This window comes from Pseudorca crassidens, chromosome 19 (genome assembly GCF_039906515.1).
Source record: "Pseudorca crassidens isolate mPseCra1 chromosome 19, mPseCra1.hap1, whole genome shotgun sequence".
NCBI classification, from domain to species: Eukaryota; Metazoa; Chordata; class Mammalia; order Artiodactyla; family Delphinidae; genus Pseudorca; species Pseudorca crassidens.
The window spans coordinates 47160314-47188296 of NC_090314.1; the positions used below are offsets into that span (position 1 = coordinate 47160314).

Sequence of the window (27983 nt, forward strand, 5' to 3'; positions counted from 1 at the left end):
TAAAGTAAACTTGCTTCTTTATTTTGTTCTGCTGTCCTCTCCAGGGCTCTTCTAAGACAAGTTAAAAATCTCCTCCTAGGTTTACCCAGGGCTGAGCCTCCCTCTCCCTGCTTGCTTTAACAAGGGAGCGGCGCTCAGGTTCCAGAGCTGGAGGGAGGAGCCCAGAAAGCCTGGAGGGGGAAGGAGGGCCTTACGGGGTGGCTAACGCCTGGGGAGGGGGCAAGGGGGTGGCTGGGCTCCTTGTGGGAAGGAGGCTGGGACGGGGCAGAGGGTGGCTGAGGGCTTACATGTCCTGCTCCCCAAGTCTCCTGGCAGCAACGGGCCTGGCTCTTCAGAAGCCACGACGACCAGGTGGGCTGAGCACCTGAGGAGCTGGGGGCATCTCACAGCCCAGGGAAAAGATCAACTGCCTGTTCTTCAGGAGGGGCTGAGGCGGCCCTCAGCACCCAGTTGAGAACAGATCCTGGCGGGCAGGCTAAGTGGGAGGCTGGAGGGCTGGCCCTCCGTCACCCCTCCTCTCCAGAGGAGGAGAGGGCCTCCGCTGACGGATGCAGACTGGCACCTGCAGAACCCAGGGTGGCTCAGCTGTGCCGTCAGGAGCGCTGGATGCAGATGTGGACAAAGAGGGTGGCTGGTGACAGTGAGGCCCCGTCCTTGGAAAGCAGGTGGATGTGGCGGTATCCTGCCGGGAGGGTAGCCCGGTGTCAGCTTCTCTGCCCACCGCCCTGCGGGGCCAGGCTCTCAGAGGGAGTGGGCAGCCCGGGTGAACAGGGTCTTGGAGGCCCGGCCCCCCTTCTCTTTCCACCCCCGTCAACCCCACCAACCTTGCTTCAGGCTGCTGAGAGGCAGTGTAAACTGGCCCACAAAGTCATTGGGGGACGTGGCGTCATAATCTTCTACCACGAACCGGACCAGCACCAGCTCCGGAGCCCGCAGCTGGAACTGCAGGGTCTGTCCCCAGCGGGGGTTGAAGCCTAGGGCGCAGGCCTGACCGTCAAGAGCCCGCCCTGCACCTGCCCCGCTCCCCGCTATCTGCCCCCAGCTCGCCCCAGCAGGGCCCCCACCGTTGTTGAGCACGTAGTTGGTCTCCTTGCAAGCACAGTCTGCGGGCACCCCGTGGATCTCAATGCGCACCAGCGGGTCCACGATGGAGTTTGGCTTCTCGGCATTCAGCTTGGGCAGCTGCTGCGCGGTCAGCACCTGCGCGGGAGCGAGGGGAGCTGCAGCCTGGCCCTCCTGCTCAGGACCTGGAGGCAGACCGCCCTCCCGCGAGCTGTCCCCAGGCCTCTGCTATCCTCAGGCTGGCACCCCGCAGACAGGGACCCCAGGCAGGGTGTGGTCCAGGCTGCTGACCTGGATGGTGAAAGTCGTTCTGGGGGGTCCAGGACACTCAGGGTCAAAGGTTGTGTCAGGCTGCCGCAGACAGGCAGGTTTCAGGACATAGCCGCACTGCCCATTGATAAGGAAGCGCCCGGCATTGAGGTCCATCTCATAACCTGGCGTCTGGAAGTTCAGGGCCACTGTGGACACAGCGGGGGCAGGGCAGGGGCTCTCAGCGGCCCTCTCTTCACTGCTCAGTTTCAAGAGTCTCACTGCCCTCCCCACCGGACACACCTCATGGGGCGAGGACTCAGCTCTCTCTAGAGAGGGCCCAGGGTCCCACTGCCTGGATAGTGATATCCCACCCCTACCATGGCTGGGGGGTTTCACGGCAGCCTCCACAGCTGGAGCCGGAGGGTGGGGCTGGGGCCGGGCCAGAGGCAGGATCCAAGGAAGCCCCATGTTTCCCTCCCTGCCCCCAACGGGACCAGGCTCCTCTCCTTCGGCTCTGCTCAGCCTCCCTCCAGAACACACGCTCGTCAGCGTTGCTTAGTGGGGACTGCCGGGCTGTGCGTGTGTGTGTATGAGGGGCACGTGGGAGCGGAGGTTTTGAATTTCCACCTGCATGAAAAGTTTTGAGATTGTGCACTGGCTCGTTTACACAAACGAGCCTGCTTTGTGTTTCCCCACCTTCCTTGTTGATCAGTCTTTTAATCACTGGCATCTATAGGACTCATTTCTCCACCTTCTGGAAAGCTGTGCGGCCTCATCACCGCTGGGGCCGCCGTGGCCCCCTGCCCACCCCCTCTCCCCGGCGCTCCCACTCACCCAGCTGACAGCCCGAGTTCCACATCTCCTGGGGGTTGTAGTTGGCGGAGTTCATCCGCAGCCCCAGTGGGTAGACACGGGTCAGTTGGCAGGCATTGTGCCTGATGAAGCTGTTCCCTGAGCGAGAGTTGGGGCAGGACTGTGACAGCCCCTGGGCTGTGGCTCACCGGGTGCCAGGGCCTGTCCCCTCCCCTCCCCCACCTCCAGAGACAAGCTGGGAACAGAGGCTGAACTCCCATCCCCAGCTCCCCCGCCCCGGCTCCTTGTTCTCTCTGATGAGGGGACGGGGGTCCTCACAAGGAGGCTGCTGAAGTCCAGAGAGGGGCAGGGACCCCCCCCCCGCTCCCGCCGCCTGACACTGCCTCCCACCCCAAGTCCCCACGTTCCCAACTTGGTGGGTGGAGCACTTGGCCCCAGGCTGGCATCCCCTGTCTTTCATGGCTCATCCCACAAGCACTCCTCCAGCCACGCCTCTGGTTCCAAGAACCCTTCCTGTACCTCAAGCCTCCAGGCCTTGGGCCAACCTGCTCCTCCTGTCTGAAGTCCCCTCCCCCTCTTCACCTGGCTGCTTCCGCCTCATCCTTCAGTCAGGTGTCTTCTCAGCCACCACTTGCTCGGGAACCCTTCTCTGGTCTCACCCCCTCCTGCTGGGCTTCCCCAGCCTCCGTCATGCCTGTCCTGCCCGACTGATCACCCGGCACCGTAATTGTCCATCTGTGTCTGGCCCCACCACTAGGCTGTGAGCTGGTGAAGGCAGACAGCAGCCTCCCCCTTCCCTGTGCCCTTTTCCCTCTACGTACGCCTGGCCGGGTGCCGGGCATGCGCTGGGCACTCATTCCCTGAGCCCCTCTTTTCACTGCCCCCGAAGCCCTTTCGCACTCCTTTCCAGATCAACTTCAGCACCTACCACCCACCAGGAGCCTGCAGGTCCCCCAGAGGCCCGACGTCCCGGCTCCTACCTGCCTCTCGGATGAGCTTCTTGGCCTTGCGCTCGCTGAGGGAGCTGACCTGGCAGGGCTGGGGCGGGGCTGGGGCAGGGCGCAGGGTCCGCAGGCGGCTGGCACAGCAGTACACGGCCAGGGCCGACAGCTCCGGGGAGATCTGCTTGGCCTGGGAGACGAGCCTCAGCGGGGGTCTGCCCGCTCCAGACCCCTGGTCCTCCCACCTTCCTTCCCTCTGCCACCTGCCCCCAAGCTCCACAGTGGCCTCAAGCCCCTGCCCAGCCCGGGCTGGCCCAGCCAGGCCCACTCACCCGCCGCCTCTGCTCTGGGGCCCCCGCCTCCTCTTCTTCATCCTCGTCTTCGTTGTCCTCCTCCCGGTCTGACAGAATTCGACCGTCCTCATTCCGAGCAGCTGGCAGCCTCTTCCCCTTCACCAGGACCCGGCCTTTCAGCTGCTGTAGAGACCAACACGGAAAAATTAAGCCCTTTTGCCCCTGTGTCGGCTGGTCAGTCTATCACTCAGCCACCACTGTGTGAGGGGCTGGCCCAGGGTGGCGAGCAGCGAAGGAGACACAGATGAGTGATGTTTCTAATAGGAAGAAACCTATGAGGGAAACAGCCCCATCCACAGGGGACTGGCCAATGGGGTCCCTCTAAGCATCAGCATCCTACACAGCAGCCAGTAAAATGAATGAGGCGGCTCAGGGTTGAAAGAGACGGTGCTCTCTTCAAAAAAGATCTCGTGAAAGAAGCGCATGTAGAATATGTGTTCACGTGATCTTCGTGCACCATTTGAAAGAGAAGATAGCTATGTACATAGCTATATATATGCGTGGGAAAGTTCTGGAAGGATACACAAGACACTGCTGAAGATGCTCACTTCTCCAGAAATAGGACGGGGGGAGCGTGAGTGGAGGAAAATCCGTGTTCCATTGTGTATGCTTTTCTGCGGCTCCATTTTTTCTTTTACCATATGTATGTTATTTTCATACCGACAAAAAAATCACACACAAAGGTGAACCTACATTCCTTGCATAATTTGGGATTGGAAGGAGGAGGAGAGTTTTCTCAAAGAGCCCCAAAAGGATGAGTGTCCTGAAGGGGCAGATGAAATGCTCTGGGGGTTGGGAGGAAAGGAGGAAGGACCACTTCTGGCCAGAGAGCTGAGGAAGTTGTTAAGGCCACAGGAAGAGGCCCTTTACGCTGAGCTAGAGCTCTAAGCAGGTGGCGCTTGGCGAGCACAGATGGCTAGGAAGGGAGCTTCAGATGGAAGAGACAGTGTCAACCAAGGCCTTTGAGATGGGAATGGCCGAGCCTGCAGGACTCCGTGGGCAGAAGGCAGAGCGGGGAGGTCAGGGCCAGGTCGTAGAGGGCCTTCGATGCCAGGTGACAGGGTGGGGTGTGTCTAGTCAAAATGGAAGGCAGACAAGTGGCAAGACCACAGGGTGGCAGATGTCAGATGAACGGAGAAGCGGAGGAAGGTTAAGACAGAGAGAGGGGAGGGGGCCTGAACAAGGGAGGTGGATGTGGCCCTCGGAGCCAGACCCTCCCCCCACCCAGGCTGGGGGTTCGGGAGCATCACCTCTGGGGACGGCAGCTCTTCAGGGTTCTGGGAGTCCAGCAGCTGCGTCACCAACATGTCCCCTAGGATGGTGTGGAGGTGACGGGCCATGGCAGCCTGCTGCTCCAGCCCACAGTGGTTCTCGAGGGACAGGATGACGGGGTACGGAGACAGCTGTGGGAGGGAAGGGCAGCAGCTCAGTCACTCACCCCTCCCCCACCAGGACCCCTGCTATGCCCGGCCCCCAACCCCTTTCAGGCCAGGCAGGCAAAGGCAGGGCTCTGCAGAACCCACTCTGGGGGAGACTGAGTGCGTGGATATGGGACACACTGGGGTCAGTGTGCACGTGGAGGGGCAGAGGTCAGATCTGGGGCCTCGGGGAAGGGGTGGAGTGTCTGGGGAGCTGAGGGTGGCTGCAGGAATGTTTTTCTTTTACAAATGTTCTTTATCTGTTAATGACACTGACCATGTCGTTTAGGTTGCACACTTTTGGTCCCAGCCCATCATTTGCTGACGGTAAGGTTTGTATAGCTCGACAGAAGTTGCAATTTTATGTAGGTGCAACACTGAGCCTCTCTTTCACGATTTTCTCTTTGCGAGTCACGATTAAAAGGTCCTTCCCTACCCACAAGGTTTTCTTCTGGAAATTTTACGATTTTAATACATTTACTAAATATAAGGGTGGGAGAAGGGAGCCTCTCACCCAGCTTTATTCTACCCCATTGGGCAGTTGTCCCAGCAGGACTTGGTGAAAGTGAGTCCCTGGGCAGGGGTTTCTTTTGTTTCGGGGGGTTTTTTGTTTTGGGGTTTTTTTGGCCGTGCCACACGCGGCATGCAGGATCTTAGTTCCCTGACCAGGGATCGAACCCGTGCCCCCTACAGTGGAAGCACAGAATCTTAACCACTGGACCACCAGGGAAGTCCCAGGGGTTTCTTCTGGAAGGACTGAGACCAGCTGATGTCATGGGGAAGGCTCTGGGGCTGGGCGTGGGAGTCCCAGGGCTCACCGTGAAGGCATGGTCACGCACTGCCTGGATCACGTCTCGGAAGAGGATCTTGGAGGTGAGGGTGTGGCCATGGTAGATGACCGGCTCCCCTCCTGGCCCCTCCCAGCAGTCAAGCTCCACACAGCGGCATCCCTGGGCAAAGGCTCTGCGGACAGATGGATGGATGGGCAAGGTGTCATATGGGTGGCACAGAGCAGGGCGATGGACAGGCCCCCAGGTAGGCCCCAGGAAGCCCATGGCGGGAGCTGAGCCCCATGTCCATCCCCAAACTGGCTCCCAGACATGTTCACTCCCACCATCCCCCCCACTATGGTACCTAACATAGGCCTCGGTGCTGCTGGGCCCACCGATCTGAGAGTCGGTCAGGTAGGTGTTATGGGAGGAGGAGATGAAGTAGTGGGCCAGGGGCTGGTTCATGTCCTGGAACACACACGTGTGGGCCGGGTTCAGGGCAGCCCCCTCAGGCGACAACAGGTACATCATGAAGCCATCCAGAGTCATCAGCTCGTGCTGCTTGGCTGAAGGAATGGGCAGAAGAGAGCATCACGGGGGACCCCTTTGTCTGGCCCTAAAATGCCTCAAAGCTCACTCAACTTAGTAATAGTGAGCACCTGTCTACTGACTGGACTCCACGTAAGTTACGCCTTTTTTTTTTTTTTTTGGCCACACCTCGCAGCTTGCGGGATCTGTTTCCCGACCAGGGATTGAACCCGGGCCACGGCAGTGAAAGGCTGGAATCCTAACCAGTAGGCCACCAGGGGACTCCCAAGTTATGCCATTTAATTTCAACCCAACCCTGTGAGGACGGTACATTACTATGCCATTTTACAGATGTGGCAGCTGAGTCTCAGAGAGGCAAGGTAACCTGCCCAAGATGGTGCCCACAGCCTGTAATAGCAGAGCCCACTTAGCTGGGAACCCGGACCTGTCAGATGCCGAGCCCTGGGCCGTGTTGGCCCCAGCCCCATCTGTCAGACCCCTCACCTGTCTCGTTGAGCTCATAGGTGTGGATGAGCTGCTGGGCGTGGGCCAGTGTGGCGTCATCCTCACCCTGGTCCTCCAGGAACTCCAGCAGCTCGGGGGTGCTCAACACCCGGTCCTCGCCCGAGTACCGATGGAAGATCTCCTCCAGCTCGGGGCGTTTCAGCAGCCGTCGCAGAAACTCCTCGATCTCAGGCCCCTCCAGCCACTCATTGTTGGAGCGGTCACACTCCTGGAGAACAGGAGGGAGAGATTCAGAGGAGGAGGACACCCTGGGAGAGTTGGCCTGCGCTGACACGCCCGTCATCCACCACGTCTGGGAAGGAGGCACTGTCCGCAGTTTCACAGGTGGAGAAACTGAAAGCTAGCCAGGCTCCGGGTCTCACTCAGACTCACACAGCTGCTAAATCACAGGGCTGGGATTCTAAGAAAGGACTCGGGTTCATTGCCTGTTCCTCTGCCCCACGACCTACTCCAAGAATCAAGATGTGGGAGGAGACACTGTGAGCCCCGGGCAGGGCTGAGCCCCGGGCAGGGCTGAGCCCCGGTGCCAGAATCCCCCCTCCCGTGTGTATACGCTACCGTTCTCAGCCTCACACGTTCACACCCAGGGGCAGTGAGCAACACATAACAGAATTCACGTGGCGCTATCGGCCCAGGTGCACTGGTGCCGTGGCCCCTTCTGTCTTTTGGGGTCACAGTCAACATCCACACAGGTGTCTCCACGTGATCCAACTGGGCCACGGATGCACAGCCCACCTCCGTGGGCCCCGTCTGTGCTCCCACATGTGGGGTGTACATGGTCACGTGTGGAGGTGCCACACATGCCACAGTGGAGGGGGGTGCGCTCCTGTGTGTACCCGTGAGCCTGAGGTCCTCCCTACCTGGGCTCTGCCTGAGGGTGAGGAAAGGAGCTCTGGGCCAGCACTCCCATCCTGGCCCAGTGGCTTCACTGGGTTGAAAGTGTACCTAGGCCCAGATGTGGCCTTTCTGCAGAGAGAGGCCACTCTCCACAAAAGCTGGCGGGTGGGAAGGGGGAGGGAACTGGTGGCTCAGATGGCTGGGGGAAGGCAGAGAGCAGGTGGGAAGGGGGAGGGAACTGGTGGCTCAGATGGCTGGGGGAAGGCAGAGGGCAGGTGGGAAGGGGGAGGGAACTGATGACCCAGATGGCTGGGGGAGGGCAGAGAGCAGAGGCCAGAATGGTGGCAGATGCCCACCTTGAAGAGGCCGTAGGCGTACATGTCGTTCATGTCCACGTTGACCATGCGGAGCAGGTTCTTGATCTCCTTGAAGCTCATCTTACTGTCCTGGTTGGAGTCCGCTCGATGCAGATAGAAGTGGATCCAGGTGTGGGTGCTCAAGAAATACTAGAGACAGGTTGGGCCCAGCCCCCTGCTGACAGGTAACTGACAGGTATGGCATACCCCCACCCCCGCCCTGGGGGCTCCCAGGTTTGGGGGCTGTGGTTTCCCCTCAGCCTGTGGACCCCCTGAGTGCCCCAGCCGCACGTCCTCCACGGGAACGGGCTCCCCGTCACCACCCTCGGTTCTTAAGACAAGGGGCTCTATCTCAAACCGCGGTTCCCTAAGGGCGGAGCCACGCCTCCCCTGGGCCTGAGGGTCCTCCCGGCACACGGCCGGCCCCCCTCCCCGCGCGGTTCGCTGCCTTCCCCGGGAGGATATTGGTCGAGGCGCTCGCGCTGGCTCATGGCATCGAGGCGCGCGCGCAGCTTGGCCAGACCGCGCACCCAGCGCTGCGCCTCCTCGGCCGTAGGCGCCGCCAGGTCCAAGTTCTTGCGACGCCCCTTGAAGGCGATGGTTAGGCAGCGCGCCGGCTCGAAGGCGCCCCCGAAGCGCCGCAGGCCCTCGGACTGGTGGCCCTCGCGGACGGCCTCGATGTGCTGCACGAAGACTGCGGAGAGGGACGGGACGCGCGCGGCCGGGTCAGGGCGGCGGGGCCGGGCCTCCACTGTCCCCAGCCTGCCCGCGCCCGCCCGGGCCCCAGCTCACAGATGTGCTGCGAAGGCGCGCGCGGGATGCGCCGCTGGAACCACACGCTCAGGCCGTCCTCCTGCAGCCGGTACAGCCGCTCCTTTTGCCATGTCCGCGAGCGGATCTTGCAGAGCCGGGAGCCCCGCAGCATGGCGCGCACGTCCTCGTCCTCCGTCAGGCCTGCGGGGGCGGGAGGGGATGGGCATCCTGGCTGGCCCTGCTTGCAGGTTCCCTCCACCCTCCTCCCAGCAGGGAGGTGCGGCCTCCTCCCCAAGCCTCTGTAAACTCTCCCAGGCGGCTCTGCCTCTCCCTGTAACAGGCCCCAATACCGGCTTTGGCTGTAGGCTCTTTGGCCCCAAGGCCTGTGCTTGGTGTGTCCCACCCAGGCCACCCTGGGAGGGGTGCCAGTAACAGGCCTGCCCTCCCCCGTGTCAAGCAGCCTCGTCTGGAGGCCCTCAGAGCAGAGCCCAAGGCGGCGCCTGGGACTCAGGCCTCGCTAAAGGTCACTCTTTCTGCCACTCCCCTCCATCACGGCCTCCAGCCTTCAAGCCTGGAATCTGCCATCAACAGCCTTTTCCCTTGACACGAAAACCTGACCATCAAGAGGGTAGTCTCACTATCTAACCTAAATCTTTCCTGCTGCAACCCAAGCTCCTCACCTCTGCTTTCCCGAAGACAAGGGAGGACAGCAGAGGTCACTCTGGCTCCAGGGTCTCAGACCAAGCATGCCAGGCCCAGTCCTGCCTTGGCCAGCCTGGGGCTGATCTCCAGATGCCCTGGTGGGGCCCAGCTGAAAGCATGATCTCCTGTGACACTTGGTATCCCCCTTGCCCAGCCACTGTCACAACCCCGTGTAACCCCTGAGCCCACATGTGCTCTCCGGTCACAGCGTCCATCCTTCTTAATAAGACAAAATGCTTACAAAGTACCTACTACATGCCAGACCCCACTCACGTGTTAACACACGAGGAAACAAGTGCAGAGATGCTTCAGCAACTTGCCAGAATTCCATGGCTGGGGAGTGGCAGAAGCAGGCTTCAGACCCTGGAGGTCAGGCTCCAGCACCTTCGCCCTTGGCCACTACACTGACCCCTCTGCTCCTTCTATCCTCCTCCCTCCCCCAACTCCCTGCAACCACCCTGGGCTTGAGGACCTACGAAAGAGCAGGGTCCGAGGAGTCAAATACCAGCTCTGTCACTCCCCAGTTACACGGCCTTGGTGGCACTACCCTGTGACAGCTCTAAGCCTCATGTTCGCCATTCATAAAGTGGAGACCACAATAGTAGCTGCTACGAAATCCAAAATTCAGTCAAGATGCTGCCCACCCTGGTAGGGCCACACCCTGCTCAGATCTTCCTCAGCAGGGGTCAGAACCAAAGGTTTATGAGCCAGGGGACAACAGAACGTGTGGAAACCAGACCAACTGTAGGGTCCACACCCTTCGGAAGGACGGAGGCAGCCAGGAGTGGATGAAGGCCCAGAGTTCCCAGGGAACCGAATCTGGATTTATATGTGACGCCTCCAGATTTTTCAATGTTGGCAATTAAATCAAATTGAAACAAAAAACCCCAAAACACCACTGTTTGGGCCAAAAGAAACAAGACAGTGGGCCTCTCTTCCTCCCTTTATTTTAACAAGCTCCCAATACTGGGTTTGGCTTTAGGCTTTGTGGCCCCAAGGACTCTGCTTGCCCAGCTGCAAACCCTGACCTGAGGAATCAAGTCTAAATTCCTGGGGCTTCCTCTCACTCTCTCTAGGAGCCTTTGTAGGATCATTCTCCCATCTCTTCCTCAGACTGGGGTCCTTCAAGGACCACCTCCTCCAGGAAGTCTTTCCTGATTTGTCCTCAAATAGGAGTTCTCCTTCCCTGACCACCAGCAACACTTTTTACTTTAATTAAATCACCCCACCTAAACTGTAATTTCAGTGGACCTTAATAAGCCCAAGCGCTGGGATATCCACACCTCAGTGCTTGTCCCAGAGCCAGGCTTGCAGCCAGTGTTTTCTGAAAGGGGAGGCAGATGGACAGACAGCTGGGGACTAAGTGTATTCTAGCCCCAGCCCTGAGCCATCTGTCCAGATGTCAGGGCAGCAGCCTTGTGGGTCAGGGTTTCTCAACTCCGGCTGTGCATCAGAATCACCTGGTGGAGGTTGCAAAACCCATGACCCAGAGATTCTCATCCAGCAGGTACAGGTTGGGGGTTGGACATCTGTATGTTTAAAAAGCTACCTTATGAAAAAAAAAAAAAAGCTACCTTATGACTTTGAGAGTGACTATAATGGAGAATCATGGACTCAGGGGCAGGAGGAGAAACCTGCCATCCTTAAGAGGCTATGGTCCCCCTTGGGGCCAATTTGTGACCCTAATGGCTCCAAGGGGTCTCTCAGGGTTTAGACTGTGGCCTTCTGGAAGGGTCAATGCCCACTCAGTGCCACCTAGCCAGGAAGGGGAGGTGGAACCCTCCTTCTTCCAGGTAAAGAGCTGGAACTTGGCATGGGCCAGGCCAAGAGACTCACCAGACCCTCAGGCCCCTATCCCCACAGGTTCCCCACATCCAGGCAACCTCTGCATTCTCTCATCCTGAGGAACAACAGAGTGGGGGGCAGGGCATTCAGGGGCACCTGCAGCGCCATCAGGGCTGAGCCCGCCCCTCCACCACCCCCTCAGCTATGGGAAAGGGGACTCCTCATCCCCATGACAGCCAGGCCCTGCAGCTGCACCCACCTCCCCTGACTGGGCCAGCCCTGTGATGCCAAGGCCAGAGGTTGGGGGGGGGAGGTGGAGGAGGGGGGCTGGTGCATGACTAAGGCTGGAAATGGAGGTGAGTCACTGAAGGCCTCTTTTGTCCAGAGCCTGCTGCAAACAGGACATGGAGAAAGGCAGCCTGAGCTCCCGACCAGCACCCCACCGGGACAGGTTCCCACGCTGAGGAGGCCCCTACTCCTGGCTCTCACCCCCAGCTCCCCAGGAGCCTGCTGGGGGAAGGGGTGACATTCCATTCTGCCCACCCAACCAGCACAGGCCCCCCGGATCACACTGCCCCTTGGACCACACTGTCCTCCAACCACACTGCCAGAGGAAAAGCCACACAGAACGAGGGTGAAGTGCCCGGCTGGGCCAGGTGCCGAGTCCCTGGGTGGGTGCCTCTATTTCTCCACTGCTTGAGCTTCTGAACCCTAGGGTAGTGAGGGGGCTGAGCTGTCAGATGGGAGGGGCAGGACCAAGGGAGGTAAGGGCGTGAGGTCAGGAAGCAGGCCCAGGCCCTGGGCAGTGATACTGAGAGGGGCCTGGCCCTCTGCCTAGCCACCCAGTAAACATTTATCGGTCCCACCAGATCCAAACCCACAGATGTTTCCTCGACCTCATTCCTACCTGCTTGGAGCAGGAGTGCAAGCTGCCTGCCTCCCGTGGTTTCCATGGATTCTCTATCTATCCATCTCTGCCTTGAACCTGGAGCTGGGCTGGGCCAGCACCATGGCCACCTCAACCGAGCAGGTGGGGGAACAATCACGAAATAACAGTAGTAAAAATGAGGACAAACAGTACCAAAAGGTGGAAACAACCCAAGCGTCCATCAACAAATGAATGAATAAGCAAAATGTGGTCTATGCATACAGTGGGTTATTATTCAGCCATAAAGAGGAGTGAAATCTGATCTCTGTTACAACACGGATGAACCGTGAAAACATTATGCGGGCTTCCCTGGTGGCGCAGTGGTTGCGAGTCCGCCTGCCGATGCAGGGGACGTGGGTTCGTGCCCCGGTCCGGAAGGATCCCACATGCCGCGGAGCGGCTGGGCCCGTGAGCCATGGCCGCTGAGCCTGCGTGTCCAGAGCCTGTGCTCCGCAACGGGAGAGGCCACAACAGTGAGAGGCCCGCGTACCGCAAAAAAAAAAAAAAAAAAAAGATGAAAACATTATGCTAAGGGAAATAAGCCAGACCCAGAAGGACAAATGATGTACGATTCCATTTACATGAGATACTAGAACAGTCAAATTCACAGAAACAGATTTTATATCACTTATACCTCAATTTAAAAAAACTCAGAGACAGAAAGTAAATTAGAGGTTACCGGGGGCTGGGGAAAGGGAAGAATGGTGACTTATGTCCTAATGGTTACAGAGTTTCTGTTTAGGGTGATGGAAAAGTTTTAGAAATAGCACAATATTGTGAATGTAATTAATGCCACTGAATTACCCACTTCAGAATGGTGTACATGGCCAATTTTATGTTATATATATTTTACCACAATTTTTAAAAATTAAGGGACTTTGCTGGCGGTGCAGTGGTTAAGACTCCGTGCTTTCAATGCAGGGGGCACAGGTTCGATCCCTGGTGGAGGAACTAAGATCCTGCATGCCACACAGCACAGCCAAAGAATAAGAATAATGATAATGTAATATGCCAGAAACTGCTGTACACTTTACATGGCCGAATGGTATGGGATGTGAATTCATTCTCAATAAAGCTGTTGAAGAGGCACAGAGCAGCTAACGAACTTGTCCAGGGTCACAGGGCAGCTGGGGTGCGTTCAGAGTTGGGGGGCCTCACCCAAAGGGCTCTGTGTGACTGAAGGAGCACACAGGGCTCTCTGTCTGGGGCCCGCCCACAGGAGGCGCACAGTAAATGATAACAAAGAAGGAAACCAAGGCAGTGCCGGGGGTGGGGGGTGGGCAAGGACCCGGGTATTCTGCTCCATCCCTGCTCCTCAGTCCCATGGCTTGCAGCTGGGCCCCTCTCCCGCCCAGTGTCATCAGCTGGGGCCCAGACACCTTCCCTGAGCCGCTTATCTCAGCCCCCAGAGAGGGGCCAGGAGGTGGTGAGGAACGGGCAGCCCCACAGTTTCCCAGTAACCACCTGCAGCCTGGGCGGGTTGGGCTGTGTGTGGTCTGGGGCCAAGGCTGCGGGCAGGAATCTGCCTCACTGGCAGAGCTGCAAGGGGCTGTGGGGAGGCCAAGTTTATCCCTGGCCCTTCAATCCCACCTTTCTCACAGGTGGGCCACTGATGATCAGAGAGGACTCGCTGTGTATGCTAAAAACAGTGTGGGTGGCCCAAGGCAGGGGTGGATGCAGGGGCCATGTAGGGGGTGGGCAGAGGCCAGAGTGGGCTGGTGGCAGGGGTGGGAGTGCTGTGTGGTCACGGGGCGTGTATGCAGAGCAGGGTATGTAAGGAGTGAAGGTGTGTGTAGGGTGGTGTGTGCACATCAGGTGTGTGTGTGTGTGTGTGTATGGGGTTGGTGGGTGGGAGGTGGTCAGCTTGGCATGGAAACTAAGGTGTGTGTGTGTGTGTGTGTGTGCGCCAGTGCACACTCAGGAAGGGCCCACGGGACTCCAGTAGGAATGTGAGACATGCAGGGAACAGCGACAGCCGACAGCTTCATGCCAACGGGGGGAGGGGAGGAAGAGCAGCTTTTCCCGGTGACTGAGGCCATGAGGCTCTGGGAGGGGACAGGCAACGGCAAGGGGTCTCAAACTCCTTCCCACCGGAATCCTCAAGCCAGCAGGTAGCCTCAGCACCTCGGGTACCAAACGCGTCCCCCTCGCCCTGACTGGCTGCCACACCCAAGGCTAGAGCCTAGCGGAGCTCCGTGCCAGAATCCATAACATTCCTTGAAGCATCAACAAAGTCAAGAAAGGCAGGCGGTGCTTCCCCTGCTCTGGGTGGACGTAGTGCGATAAAGGTGGCAACACTCTTCTCCGCAGGGCCAGACCAGGCGTGAAGCCTGTTTGGGGGCTGAGATCGTGGAGCGGGGCTCCTCAGAGCTGAGGAAGGAGGAGAGGTGAGGGGGGCCAGGATGCAGGGCAGAGCCAGCCCCCCAGCCCTGCCTGGCACACGCCGGCGCGACCAGGAGGGCTGCCCACCCCTCCCACCACCCAGGCCAGGCACCTCCCCAGACCGGGGGCTGCTCTGAAGACCGCCCCACCTGCCAACCTCGCCCCTGGCAGCCCCACTCACCCTGCAGGAGATGCCCTGGGCAGGCCATCGGGAGAGCCCGCTTTCCCTGCGGCACTTGGCGGTGTGTGCCGACGGGGGAGGGAAGGCAACAGATTCTGCCCACTTAGTGCTCTGCTCACAGGAGGATTAGCGGCAGGGTGGAGCATCGGGGCACAGGGACAGTTCCAGGCTCTGGGGAGATAGGGCTGCCAGAGAAAATTCAGGATGCCCAGTTAAATGTGAATTTCAGATGAACAAAAAATAATAATATTTTAGTATCAAATATTTACATAATTTGGGACATACTGATATATATTTTTTGGCAGCCCTATGAGGACACCCCTGGCAGCTGGCAGAACCACTATGGGAGAGGGGTGTAGCAGGCCCCTCCCCACCAGGCTTAAATCACTCATTCATTCATTGTGTTAGGAGCTTGGACACTGGGCCAGACTTCCTGGGTTCAAATCCTCTCTTAGCTACTTCCCAGCTTGGAATACGGGGCAAGTTACTGAACCTCTCTGAACCTCAGTTTCCTCACTTGTAAAATGAGGCTAATGGTCCCACCTACCTCATAAGGTTGTGACATTAAACGAGCTAATACAAGAAAAGCGCTCGCACAGTGTTATAAAGGTGGTAATTAGTATTCATTAATTCCAGCAATAATGAGCTCTCATTGAGGGCTTCCCTGGTGGCGCAGTGGTTAAGAATCTGCCTGCCAATGCAGGGGACATGGGTTTGAGCCCTGGTCTGGGAAGATCCCACATGCCGCGGAGCAACTAGGCCCGTGAGCCACAACTACTGAGCCTGCGCGTCTGGAGCCTGTGCTCCCAACAAGAGAGGCCGCGATAGTGAGAGGCCCGCGCACCGCGATGAAGAGTGGCCCCCCCTCGCCGCAACTGGAGAAAGCCCTCGCACAGAAATGAAGACCCAACACAGCCAAAAATAAATAAATAAATTAATTAATTAAAAAGAAAAAAAAGAAAAGAAACGCTGTTTCTTATTAAAAAGAGCCCTCATTGAAAACGATGGCTTTGATGGCAGACAGACGCTGCCTCTTAACCGCATGGCCTTGGGCCGGTGACTTCACCCCCTCCACCTCAAGTTTCTTATCTGTGAGGACAGTGACAGCACCTTCCCCTGGGGTGCCCGAGGATTAAGTAGGATCTGGGCTACTGCGAGCTCAGCCCTGCCCTGGTGCTCACTGGGCTCCTCTTCTAGCTCTTCAACTGTTCCCTGGCTTCCCTGGCGCAGGCCAGGCCAGCAGCCCAGCCTGGGGGCGGGAGATGGGAGCAGAGTGGACCCTAGGCTCCACAAATGACTCCCACTCAATGCGGGGGCTGCTGTCCGTCCCCCCTCATCTCGGTTTCCCCCAGTATGGCCCCCCTTTCTTTTCCTTGGGCCCCTCTTCACCTTTGACTCTGAGCCACTCCCTGCTCTAGTCTCTTGACCTGATCGGAAAGAAAATCTGTCCTCTGTTAGACTAAGGGGTGTGGCAAAGGTGGTGACAGGACACAGCCCTCAGGGTCATTTCAGGAGAGGCAGCAGCTGCAGGGGTCATCGTGGAAGCTACCTGGCTGGTAGACCTAGGACTGGGCCTTTATGGCCAGGGCAGTTGGGCCCCAGGACAGCTGGGTTTCACCTCCACCTCCACCTGGACTCAGTGAGGCCTGGGGAAGGGACATTCCCCACAGACTTGACATTCCTCTCTCTAAAGGCAGTCACTCAACAGGACGGTGCCGCAGTCAGCGGGGAGGGAGGGTGGCGCAGATGGCATTCTGACACCCACATAGTTCCCAAGAGTGTCACTGTCACGGGGTGCCCGGAGCTCCCGTTCAACGTTACTCAGCCAAAGGGGAATGAGTCTTGGGCTCAGCTGTAATTATTTGTCTACAAGTGGCTCCTGGCACTAGACTGTTCATTCCCCCAGGGCAAGGTGCTGTGTCCTCCATCTCTGTAGCCCCAGCCCTGACACTGCGCTCTGGCATGCGGACGGGGCTTAGCAAAAATGTATGGAATGAGGAGGCAGGCAGGTGTGCGGGAGCATCACCTCAGCCCTCCCAGGGTACCCATAACCCCCGCAGGCAGCTGACTCCTGGGGCTGCTTCTCTGGCCCAACACCAGCCCTTGACTATCTCAGCAGCACCTCAACTCCCCATGGCCATCGACCTCTCCCCAAACCACCACTGCCCCTTAGACCACAGGATGATGACGCTGCCACCCATTAGAGACACCTTCCAGATCCCACCAACTGCCAAGTCCAGCCCGGTGCATCTCCCTGTAGTTCTGGAATCCATCTCGGCTGTACCGGCCCACTTCTGAGCTCCCCGTCCCCCCCGCACACACACAGCTTGCCCAGCTGACGCCTCAACCTCCCTCCTATGGGTCTCCTTGTTTCACCCCTGCCTTCGTCCAACCCACCCCTACTCTACAAAATTCCTGCCTCTCTCCTCCGGCCTGAGACCTTTCCCGGGCTCCTGTCACCCTCCAGAGAAAGTCCATAACCTTATAAGCAGGGGCCTTGAGGACCCAGCCTCCACCTGCCTCTCCCCTTCTGCCTCACTCTAGTCTCCCTCCAGCTCCAGGGTGCAGCCAGGGCTCGCCAGCATCTTGGTCCTTCCTTCACAGCCTTATTTCTTTGCTTCATTGTCTGACATCCTTGCTGGTACTTCAGCTCTCTGAGGGCCAGGACTGTGTCTGCCTTGTTCGTTGCTGAATCCCCAGGGCAGAGCATAATATAGGCACTCAATAAATGTTTGTGGAATGCATGTGTGATTGATGAAAGGTAGGGCAGAGACCTCGTCTTCTGTCTCCATAAGGAGAGTGCCAGGCACGGCGCTCAGAACACAGCACTCAATAAATTCAGGTCAAATGAATGAGAGGAGGCAGAAGTAAGAACAGGGGGGTGGGGCTTCCCTGGTGGCGCGGTGGTTGAGCATCCGCCTGCTGATGCTGGGGACACGGGTTCGAGCCCTGGTCTGGGAAAATCCCACATGCCGTGGATCTGTGCACTACAACTACTGAGCCTGCGCTCTAGAGCCCACGAGCCACAACTACTGAAGCCTCTGCGCCTAAAGCCCATGCTCTGCAACAAGAGGAGCCACTGCAATGAGAAGCCCGTGCACCTCAACAAAGAGAAGCTCCCCTCGCCGCAGCTAGAGGAAGCCTGTGCACAGCAACGAAGACCCAATGCAGCCAAAAATAAATAAATAAAATAAATTTTAAAATTTAAAAATCTTAAAAAAAAGAACAAGGGGTGGAGGACAGTGGTAAAGAGAAGGTAAGACCGGCTATCGGGACCTCTGATTTTTGCTCCAAGATTCACACAGGTCTTCGGGCAGCCCTGCCCTCTGTTCCCTCAGCCCCACTTCATTAACTATTCTACCGACCACAGTTCTACTACACCACTTCACTTTTACAGTATTTTACATTGTATAAAATGTAAAACTCTCACACATAAACCCCCTCGTTCAAGCCCTCAACCCCCCAGTCAGTCCCACTTTGCCCTGGTTCTGAGACGGGGCCAGGGGCAGTGTGGGGTACATACCAACTTTTGCCCTCTATTAGCTGTGTGGTCATAGACAAATTCCTGACTTTCTCTGAGTCAGTTTCCTCATCTGTGAAATGGGGATTATACCACCTGCCTCTCAGGAAGGTGAAGAAGATTGAAGGGCACCACATCTGTAACCACCCAGTGCTGGCCAGTGTCTGGGAGATGCTTGATAAACCATAGTTACTTTCCTTTCCCCCACTGACTTCCCTCAAATCTGAGAAGGCAACTCTGGCTTTCTGACCCGAAGGTAGGGCGCCTCCTGGTGGAAAACAAAAGCCATCCTGGGAGCCTCGCTCGGACCCCAGGACCTCGGGTGACCCCAGGTGCGACCTCCCCTCCCCCGCTGGAACGGTGCTGGTCTTCCATCCCTCGCCGGACTCCCCACAGCCCCATTGGGAAGCCCACCAACGGCTCGCCGGAACACCCCAACCCTCCCAGGCTGCGCCCCCGGGGCCCGTCCGCACCCACCCCGAGCCGCCCCAGCCGCTCACTGACCCATCTTCTTCAGCGCCCGCAGCCCGGGCCTCTTGTTGCCGCCGTCCTGGGGTGCGGGCGGGGACGGGAGCGCGACGGGCGCTGCGACCTGGGCCGGCACCGGGGGCTCCTCGCGCCGCCGATGGCGGCTCCTCCAGCGGCCGCACAGCATGGTCGCGGGGCCGGGGCCGGGCCCGGGGTCTGTGCGCGGTGTCGAGCGAAGAAACTTACCGGCGCCGTGAGGGAGTCGGGAGGAGGAGGTGTCGGGAGGAGGGAAAGAGGGAGGGACGAGGGTTAGGGAAGGAGGGACCCGGAGGGAGAGGGCGGGGCCAAGGATGGCGTGGGGAGGTGCGAGGGGGCGGCGAAGGGGGCGGTGACCCAGGCGGGGAACCGTGCCCTAGAGGAAGTGTGGGGAGGGGGCCTGACCCGCGACCCCGAGTCTCCGCGTTAGGCCCCTGCTCCTGAGTCCGCCTCCCCATTCTCCGAGCGGTCCTGGGATCCCGGCCCTATCGGAGTCCTGAGCCCCCATGGTGCTGGGGGGAGGCATCGGAGGGAGCGACGGCCGCCCTCTGGCACAGACACCCTCTCCTTTCCCCGGACCCTGACTCAGTGTGGACTCAGGACCCCTCTCCACCCTCCTCCTCCCCGTCCCGCCTGAGGGCTCAGAAGGAAGCCAGACAGGGGATAGGGTCCGCGAGCCGGATCGTCCTGGGCCTAGGGTCCGCGGGCCCGGAAAGTCCCGGGAGCTTAGCCGGGCGGCAGGGCAGCCCGAACCGGAGGAGTGGGGGGTGGGGGGGAGTGGGAACTGACTGGAGGTGGGGAGGGAGGAAGGCTCTGGCCATGACGTCATAGGATTAACCCTCTCCTCGCCCGGCTAGTTGCCGTCCCCAAAGGGGTAGAAGACTCCAAGCTGACTGGTCTGGAGAGGATGGGGTGGCGCGAAGCCTGGAGACCCCGGCAGAATCTGTGGTTGGCGGCTTGGACAGGTTGGCACCCCCGCCGGGCTTTTGATCGTCCTCGGACGGCCACCGCACGCTGCGTAGATGTCCTTGGCATCAACTTGTGGATGAGCGTCGAGTGCGGGTTCCGGTGACCGTGTCATGCGTACACTTACTACATAAGAAACCACCTGCGTATTTGTGCGCGAGGGGTGGGATATGTGCATCTTCTGCAGCAAGTGCCCTGGGTCGGGGGTGGAGGGCTGGGTGCACACCGCCACTCGGCGGCGGCCGGGAGTGTGTCATCCCAAAGATAAAGCTTAGTTTCTCAGGACCTAGATTTGCCACCTACTGCTCTACTCCATTTTCAGATATCCCGGACTCAGAGATTCCGTCCGTGCTGGCTGGCGTCTCCACACCTCTCTGGATATTCTTTCTAAATATTTAGTCTTCTCCTCTGTACTTTTGATCCTGCAATTCCTTCCTCCAGAAATGACCTTCCTCATTCTTCTCCTGGCTTACTCTTAAGGCTTCCAAAACTCAGCTCCAGTGTCCCTCCTTTAGAACCCCTGACCTCAGAACATGATTCCCCCTTTTATCCCCAGCGCCTGTTACGTGTCTGGAGAGCTGAGTTGCGTGGCTCGAATCTGTGGGACCTGGGTTCAGCTGACTAGCGGGTTTCCACCAGAGGGGGCGCAAGAGACAGCGTCATTTCACGGTGTCCACCAGGGGGCGCTTCCGCCTGCCTCTGGCGATCCAGGGTTGAGGAACCAACCCGCGGATTTGCCCCGCCTGATTGGGAGAGGCACGGCTAAACTATTTGCATAATCTCGAAAGGGCCGCGTTGAGTGGTCGAGGTGTAGAAGAAATCTGAAACGGGCTCTCTCATTGGCTTAAATTTTCCCCCTTGCTCCGCGACCCCATCCGGGCCAGACCCGGCCAGGAGGTCAATCGGAAGCTTCCGGCTAGTGGCGAGCGGGAACCCAGGTGTCCGGGCAGTGGGCGCTGAGAGTGAGTGTCGGGCGGCCGGGCAGCTGAGCCGGGGTATGGGGGGCCGGGGTGGGAGGATGTTTGCCCCGCCCTGTCTCCTCTCGGCTTGCGGGTTCTCCTGTCTAGGAGTTGGAGATGTGCATCTAGAGAGGCACTTGCCACCTGTCTCTCCACCCACACACCGAGGTCCTCTCCACCCATCCTGGCCCCACCCACGCTGCCTTGGGGTAGGAAAAGGTGTCTCCTCAGTCGCAGCTTCTGACCTCCCAGGGTGTCTCACTCAGGCCTCTAAAGAGCTTAGTTTGCTCCTGGAAAATGGACCAGTGACTTACAGAGGCGTGTGCCAGGGAGGAGTTGGGGCGGGGGGCAGGTGGGGCGGGCTGGAGCCTGCTCACACACAGGTTTGTTCTTGCAGAGTCGCTCAAAAGTAGGGCCCCAAGGCTCAGAGCAGCTGGGTATGGGTACCGAAAATGAAAATCCAGAGCCGGACTGCCAGAAACAGTTCCAGGCCGCAGTAAGCGTCATTCAGAACCTGCCTAAGAACGGTGAGGGCATGGGGACCCGCATTTGGGGGTCAAGACGACTGGGGTCCGCCTCCCAGGAGGCTTTGATCCTGGCAGTTTTTACAGACAAGTCCCTGCCTGAGTTGTCCTGGGGGTCCCCTCTGCCACCTGCCCCTGTCCAGCTGCCCTGGTGGGACCCCTCGCCATCTCTGCCCTCCCCAAGGGTGGTTCTCCCCCCGCCTCCATCCTCTTGGAGCTGGGAGTGATGCTTTCTCCCCCACTTTCCAACCCCTGCCCAGGCTCTTACCGCCCCTCCTATAAAGAGATGCTGCGATTCTACAGCTACTACAAGCAGGCTACCATGGGGCCCTGCCTGGTCCCCCAGCCTGGGTTCTGGGACCCTATTGGACGTTATAAATGGTGAGCTCCCCATCGGCTGGGCAAACAAGCCTCAGCTGTCAACCAGCATTTCACAGCCTTCTGTCCCCCAGGGATGCCTGGAACAGCCTGGGCAAGATGAGCAGGGAGCAGGCCATGTCCGCCTACGTCACTGAGATGAAGCTGGTGGCCCAGAGGGTAGGGAGAGGCTGCAGACTCCTCTCTGTGACCAAGCTCTCAGCCAGGTGGCCTGCCCCCCACCCTTCCAGTCTGACCCCCATTATGTTTCCTGCACGTTGATACCCCTATGGGAATTAACCACCTTCATGCTGTTCCCCCACCCCTGCCTGTCTCTGGTTCCTGACTGGGCACAAGGGGGAGAGGTATGACAGGGCAGAAGCAGGGTGGAGGCGGCCCAGCTCAAGGGGGCAGTGGTGGGAGGGGCCAGCCCTTCCCCATTAGACCCCCTCCTGCACAGGTGATCGACACGGTGCCCCTGGGCGAGGTGGCAGAGGACATGTTTGGTTACTTCGAGCCCCTGTACCAGGTGATCCCTGACATGCCGAGGCCCCCGGAGACCTTCCTGAAAAGGGTCACAGGTCAGGCCCCCAGGCTGGGAGCTCCACTAGTGCTGACTGAACTGTCTCGGGGGGCTGCTCAGTTGGAGGGGAGCCTGGGGGCAGAGGGCTCTAGGTGATGTCCCTGTAAGGACCGCAACCAGTGCCCCTGATGGGGTGGGTCTCAGGCAGAGTCCATGGCTAATTGGGGAGCAGGGGCCTGATGTCTTCCCAGCCCCACCTCTGGGTGTTGTGTCTCCGCAGGTTGGAAAGAGCAGGTGCTGAATGGAGATGCTGAGCCTGCCCCAGAGCCTCCCTGCCTTCCCAAGGAACCCGCACCCCCAAGCCCAGGTCAGTGCCTGGGCAGGAGGGGCAGAGGGCAAAACCCAGGCCGGAGGTGGGGGGGACCTCCAGGCAGGGTGGAGGGTAGCAGGTTAGGTGCCACGCTGTGCCTATCACGCCTCGTGCCCAGACACTGAGACCGCCTGCGTTCCCAGAGGCCAGGGGCAGGTTCTGGGATTCCTGATCCAGAGCCCCACTCAGGGAGCCATCTGTGCCTCTTGTGGCAGTATCTCTAGTGTGCCCTGGACAGATGCCTCTGCCTAGATGCACCCCCCTCCCCTCCCTCCGTGGCCTCCCTCTTGTCACTAACCCTACTCATCCCCTTCTCAGAGTCCCAGCCACCCAGGGACCAGGACTCTGAGGTTTTCTGTGATTCCATGGAGCAGCTGGAGCCTGAGCTGGTGAGACCCACTCCCATTGCCTCCCCTTCCCTACCCCACTGGGCCTTAGCTGCTCCCACCACCCCCCTTGGACTTTGTGACTCTTCTCAGCAGGTTGGGGCAGAGCAGAGGGGCGCCCTGGGAGGAGAGCTCAACACCAGAAACAGCACCGAGTCTCCTGCAAAGAAAGGTGAGCCCCTGACTGACCCTTCACCCCCTTTGGCCGTTCCCATGGTTCTGGTGCCCTGGGCCTTCCCCTGGCTGCCCTCGTGGGAAGAGGTGAAATCCAACGCTAGGCACTGGAGAGAGTGCCTAGCCTCTGCCCAGGAAGGGTTAAAGCCAGACACTGGCCTGGATGGGCAAACTCACTGCCCGGCCTCCTCTCCGAGGGCCGCCAGGAGTCTGTACTCTTGGCTGGCACTGAGGAAGGGCAGCTGGGGTAGAATTCCTAGACCAGCTCTCTCACCTATACCTACGTGGTCTTGAGAGTCATCCTCTCTCTCTGGGTCTCCCATTTGGGACTCTCTTAGGACAATGAGTTCTGCCCTGTCCCTTTCTAGAACTTCCAGTGTGCCACATCCCATAAGGGCACTTTCATAAATATTATCTCCTTTATTCCTCAGAGCGAGCAGCCCTGTGAGGGAGATGACATAATTTTCAGTTGACCAACGAGGCTTAGAGAAGTTACTGACTTGCCCAAAGTCACACAGCTAAGCGGTAGTCCTGCTGGGATTCAAACCCCTGGCAGCCCATTACTCAGCCACATGGATGGGCTTCACAAGACTCACACTTGGTACAAGGGATCGCACTCTACTCTTATTCTCCCTGGACCTGCCCCAGCCTGCCACCACCCTGCCCCTAGCTGAGCTGCCTCCTGAGTCCCCTTCCCTGTGTGTCTGTGCACTGCAGGGAGATTGGAAAGCACCCTGCTGGGGCCCCAGGAATTGGACACATGGCTGGTGGGGACGGTTCGGGCGCTGCAGGAGAGCATGCGGGACGTCCAGGGGAGACTGCAGAGCCTGGAGAGCATGCCTGTCCCCCGCAAGCAGGTGAGCCCTGTCCGAAGGCCCAGGGCAAGGCTGGGGCAGCACTTTGAGGGTCTCTTTTCTGGACTCCTCATCCAGCCACTTCTGTCTTTGTCCCCACGTCTCTGCCTGCTCACACCTCTGCCTTCTCCAGAGAATGTTGTGGCTCGTGGCGCAGGCAAGGAAGTCAGGGGGTCTGTAGTAATGCTTCCAGCCTGGAACTGGGAGAGGCCCTCCTTTCCTGCTCTTATCTCCCTCTGCCTGAAGAGTAACTGAGGACAGATGGAATTCCAGCAGTTGGAGGGGCCAGAATGTGTCTGCTCTTTGCATTGGGGCTGGGGGGGTGTGTCCCTATTGCCCCTCAGTCAGGACTTCTGTTCCCAGATTTATTGTCTCGCCCTACCCAGATTCAGCCCTTGCATCCCTCACTCCCTTCTCTCAACTTCTAGGTCTGCTTACCCTTTACACCTCTGCTTCTGCAAAATAAATCACAGCGGCCATTTCTGGAACCCCAGCTGTGTGCCAAACACATTACCTGCATTATCTCATTTTATCCTCAAAACAAACCAGTGAAATAGGTTTTCTTTTCATTTCCCTTTTACTGATGAGGAAACTACAGCTCTGAGATGTTAAGTAACTTACCTGAGGGTACACAGCCTGAGAGCTGCTTTGAGGATTAGATGACATAATGCATGTAGGTGCTTCCGCAGTGCCCGGGGGGGGGGGGACTTCTCATATGGGGTTCATTGTTAGTATTAACGTTAAGTAATGGAGCTGGGAGTGGCCCTAGGTCTGTCTCCCACCAAAGCTGGCATCCACCACTCACTATGAGTGAGTCTGTTCTTGCGAAGCCTGGAGTGGTGGGGGCAGGGGACGGCTGAGTTCCTGGATGCGGGGGAGTCACTCACGTGACTCTTCACCCCCTTGGCACAGTGGGTGTCAGCCAGGTTGGCAGGAATTCCCTCAGATCCACAGCGGCTAACCTTTCAACACTCACCCCCCAGGGTTTCATTTATTGTTTACCTTTTACTAATTTTATATGCTGAAGATTTTAAAGGTTTCCACCCTGAGATACTTGGATTTGCATCTCTAAAAATAGGACATTCTACTACCTAGCAAAAACAAAATTTTATCACACACAGTAATTCCTTCATATCATCAAATACACAATCCACATTCAAATCCCCTTTTCCACCTTCCCTGTCTGTCCAGGCCAGGAGCCTCTGTTCTTAAGACTCTGTTAGTCTAGACTAGTCCCTCTTCCCTGCTACTGACTTGCGGATGAGACTGGATAGTGGTCCTGTAGAATGTTCCACTCTTGTGGTCTGTCTGATGACAGCCTCCTGGCTAGTTTACATGACCAGATTACATCAGAAGTGATGTTCTTTCTTTACATCAAGGGACACATATTTGGATGTCCTACCGTGAATGATTTTAGCGTGGACCACTAGCAGGGATGAAGGGGTGACAGTCTGTTCCCACCACTTGCAGCCAGGGAATGTCCAGTTCCCCATCAAGCCCATTTGACATACAGCTTTTGACAATTGATAAGATACTCCTTGCCTGGATCAATAATTTATTTACTGGTTACAAAAAACAACGTTGACTTTTAAATTCTATTATTCCTTTAACATTTATTAGCTGTCATTTTTCTGTAGAGTTTCCCTGATCATCTAGGATTTCCCTGAAATACAGTGCCTTATGGAAGGCAGAATAAGTGCTTAATTCTTTCTCTTTAATTATCTATTTTTAGAGTAAGGAGTTGATTTAACAGCCACCTCAGTGGTGATAAATTTCCCCTTTCTCTTTGAGTATCATCATGAACTCATGGATTTTAAAGACTCAGTATTTCAGTCAACTGCAATCATCATTCTTTTTGATGCCCAGGCTGTCACAACTTTGGTGGGACCCTTTCAAGCTGGGTCCTATGTTCTGGTAATTTGACCTCATTAATCTTTAAAAGCTTCCTTGCTTCCTGGTACAAGACGTCTCACATTCAATTCTACCTTCCCTGCTCCAGACCTAAAATCTGCCACTTCTCCATTCAGCAGAGAATGGTATTTAGAAACTAAAATCTGAGCACCCAGGGTCCTCATTTGAAATATGTGGCATGTCCTTTACAATATGGGGTCTTCGGGCCACACCAACAGGGTCACTGCTTTGTGGCCCAGAGGAGACGCCTCGAAGCCAGTCTCTCCACTCAGCAGCCTCTCCAGCCTTCAGCCTTCTCGGCACCTTGGAGGAGGATATGGGAGGGAGTTAGGGCTCAACGTGTCAGGGACAAACTGGGAGCCCCAGTCCTCAGACTGGGGAGAGGGAGGCAGAAGCTCCCACCTGAGCTCTGCAAGCAGGTTGCGAAGGAGGGCCCAGCCTGTGCTGAGGCCCGGGCTGGCTCCTGACTCTCTCCCCTCGGCGGCAGAGGCCAAGGCCCGGCACTGGGCTCTCTGTTCCCACGCTGCTCTTCTTCCTCCTGTGGCCCTTGATCGTCCAGTGGCTCTTCCGACAGTTTCGGACCCAGAAGAGGTGACTCTCAATGGAGGAGTCTCTGCAGCCAACGGAGGAGACTTTGAGCCTTCCTAGAGTTTAGGAGAACGACGTTAAACCCCGCTCCCACCCCCTTCCTGCCCCAATTAGTGTTTGCCTTGGCACCTCTCCCCTAATGGGGAGCCGGATAGGACTCCACTCTTACTGCAGCTCCACAGAACTCCCCTCCTCTCACCCCCAACCACCTCAGGCTCCCTGGGGAGGCTGCACGTGTGGTGCACGTCCCCAGTTCAGGGTTGGCGGCTGATTCTGGGGCGGAGCTGCCGGGTCTCAGCCTCTGCCCTCCCCAGCCTCTGGGTCACCTGACTCCTTTCCCACCCTAGCCTCTCCCCGAGGAGGCTCAGCTCGTGGGCAAGTTGGGACTTGGGCCGGGGCCTGGAAGAATGATTGGCTGGGAGGCCTGACCGAGCTGGGGAAAGGCGGAGAGAGCTAACCCCGGGGGAGGGGAGTCTGCTCCGTTTTCCTGGCCGCCCTACCCCCACATATACTCAGGACGTCTTCACTAAACATTAACTTACAAAAGAGTGTTTCACTAAATAAAATAAAACCTTCATCTTCTGCCGTCTGGGCTGCCACGGATTGAGGCGGGAAGCGGGTCCGGGGCGCGCGAGCCTCAAGTCCCTTCCCTGCCCCCTCCCCCGCTGCCCGTGGACGGCCCCGAGAGGCCAGCGGGCGGCGTCCCAGAAGCATTTCCCAGCTACCCGGGCTAGTGGAGGCACCAGCCCAGGGTCTGGAACGGAGGCGGAGGAGATGCGCCGTGGTGGGGGCGGGGCCAAGGCCGCGGCCCCGCCCCCCGCCCCGTCGTGGCCGGGGGGAGGGAACCGGCGAGCTAGGGGTGCCGGGAGAAGAGGAGTGCGGCGGGGCCCGGGCACAGGCTCCGTCCACGCCCGAAGGGGAGGGCGGCTACTCCCTGCTCCGCGCGCCAGGCGTAGGGTCGGGGCCGACATCCCGGCCCCAGAGGTGCTCACTGCCCCCTTCCCCCTCCTCAGCTGCTCGCTCCCCGTTCCCCCTCCCGGTGACCTCTGCGCTCGGGCTTTCCCAGGGAACTTTCTGGAAGGCCAAGGCCGGCGGGAGCTTCGTTCCCGCCCCTCCCAGAGGAGTGGGGGCGGGGCCCTGCGCGGGAGCCCCGGTCGGGGTGGGCCCAGTGCCGGAGCGTGCAGAGACCTCCGGGGGTCGCTGGCTGCTGCAGACTGCTGGGGCTCCGAAATTTTGAGTTAACCCGTGTGTTAAGGATGGACAACTGGAGGGCAGTGGAAGAGGGACCAAATTGATGCTGGGGATGCAGGAGTCGGGCGGAAGCCAGCTCCACCAGTTGCACATACTAGCTGTGTGACCTGGGCAAGATTCTTAACTGCTCTGAGCCTGGGTTGCTTTGTGAGATAACGATGAAGATCTCTTCATCATAAGGCACTCCAGGGGTTTAAGTGACCAGGACAGGGGCTTCCCTGGTGGCACAGTGGTTAAGAATCCGCCTGCCAATGCAGGGGACAGAGGTTCGAGCCCTGGCGCGCCACAACTACTGAAGCCCGCGCGCCTAGAGCCCATGCTCTGCAATAACAGAAGACACTGCAATAAGCCCGCGCACCGCAACGAAGAGTAGCCCCTGCTTGCCACAACCAGAGAAAGCCCGCGCACATCCAACAAAGATCCAACGCAGCCAAAAATAAAAATAAAAAAATTAAAAATAAATGACCAGGACCTGTAAATGCCTAGCAAAGAGTTAAACCTCAGCTAATA

At 58.2% G+C, this 27983-nt stretch overlaps 2 protein-coding genes and 1 long non-coding RNA gene across 13 annotated transcripts; 1 reads left to right on the plus strand and 2 right to left on the minus strand.

Moving 5' to 3' along the window:
• Nucleotides 1-19566, minus strand: PLCD3 (phospholipase C delta 3). 3 transcript variants are annotated; one of them, XM_067714158.1, is made up of 15 exons: nt 18821-19566; nt 8648-8809; nt 8321-8549; nt 7856-7985; nt 6642-6870; nt 5974-6175; nt 5658-5802; nt 4672-4824; nt 3401-3544; nt 3108-3258; nt 2149-2265; nt 1354-1520; nt 1065-1200; nt 825-974; nt 1-682 (listed from the first exon to the last, which is right to left on the minus strand). In XM_067714158.1, exons 2-15 carry the CDS (start codon nt 8778-8780, stop codon nt 594-596), a joined length of 2175 nt encoding a protein of 724 aa, XP_067570259.1. In that variant the 5' UTR covers nt 8781-8809; nt 18821-19566; the 3' UTR covers nt 1-593. The 3 variants fall into 3 exon arrangements, with proteins under 3 accessions (XP_067570259.1, XP_067570257.1, XP_067570258.1); XM_067714156.1 differs by having other exon boundaries at nt 18611-19566; XM_067714157.1 differs by lacking the exon at nt 18821-19566 and adding an exon at nt 14587-14744.
• ACBD4 (acyl-CoA binding domain containing 4) lies at nt 19428-27860 on the plus strand. 9 transcript variants are annotated; one of them, XM_067714162.1, is made up of 11 exons: nt 19428-19575; nt 20461-20538; nt 20933-21062; nt 21320-21440; nt 21512-21596; nt 21877-21997; nt 22220-22306; nt 22628-22698; nt 22789-22867; nt 23587-23726; nt 24152-25121. In XM_067714162.1, the coding sequence occupies exons 3-11, from the start codon at nt 20975-20977 to the stop codon at nt 24278-24280; spliced, it is 921 nt and encodes a 306-aa protein (XP_067570263.1). In that variant the 5' UTR covers nt 19428-19575; nt 20461-20538; nt 20933-20974; the 3' UTR covers nt 24281-25121. The 9 variants fall into 9 exon arrangements, with proteins under 9 accessions (XP_067570263.1, XP_067570267.1, XP_067570265.1 ...); XM_067714166.1 differs by lacking the exons at nt 19428-19575; nt 24152-25121 and adding an exon at nt 27731-27860 and having other exon boundaries at nt 19771-20538; XM_067714164.1 differs by lacking the exons at nt 19428-19575; nt 24152-25121 and adding an exon at nt 26122-26804 and having other exon boundaries at nt 19771-20538.
• On the minus strand, nt 25262-26904 carry LOC137211618 (uncharacterized). The gene is made up of 2 exons (XR_010937159.1): nt 26765-26904; nt 25262-26278 (listed from the first exon to the last, which is right to left on the minus strand). It is a non-coding gene; the product is annotated as an uncharacterized lncRNA (long non-coding RNA).
• Nucleotides 27861-27983: the final 123 nt, after the last annotated feature.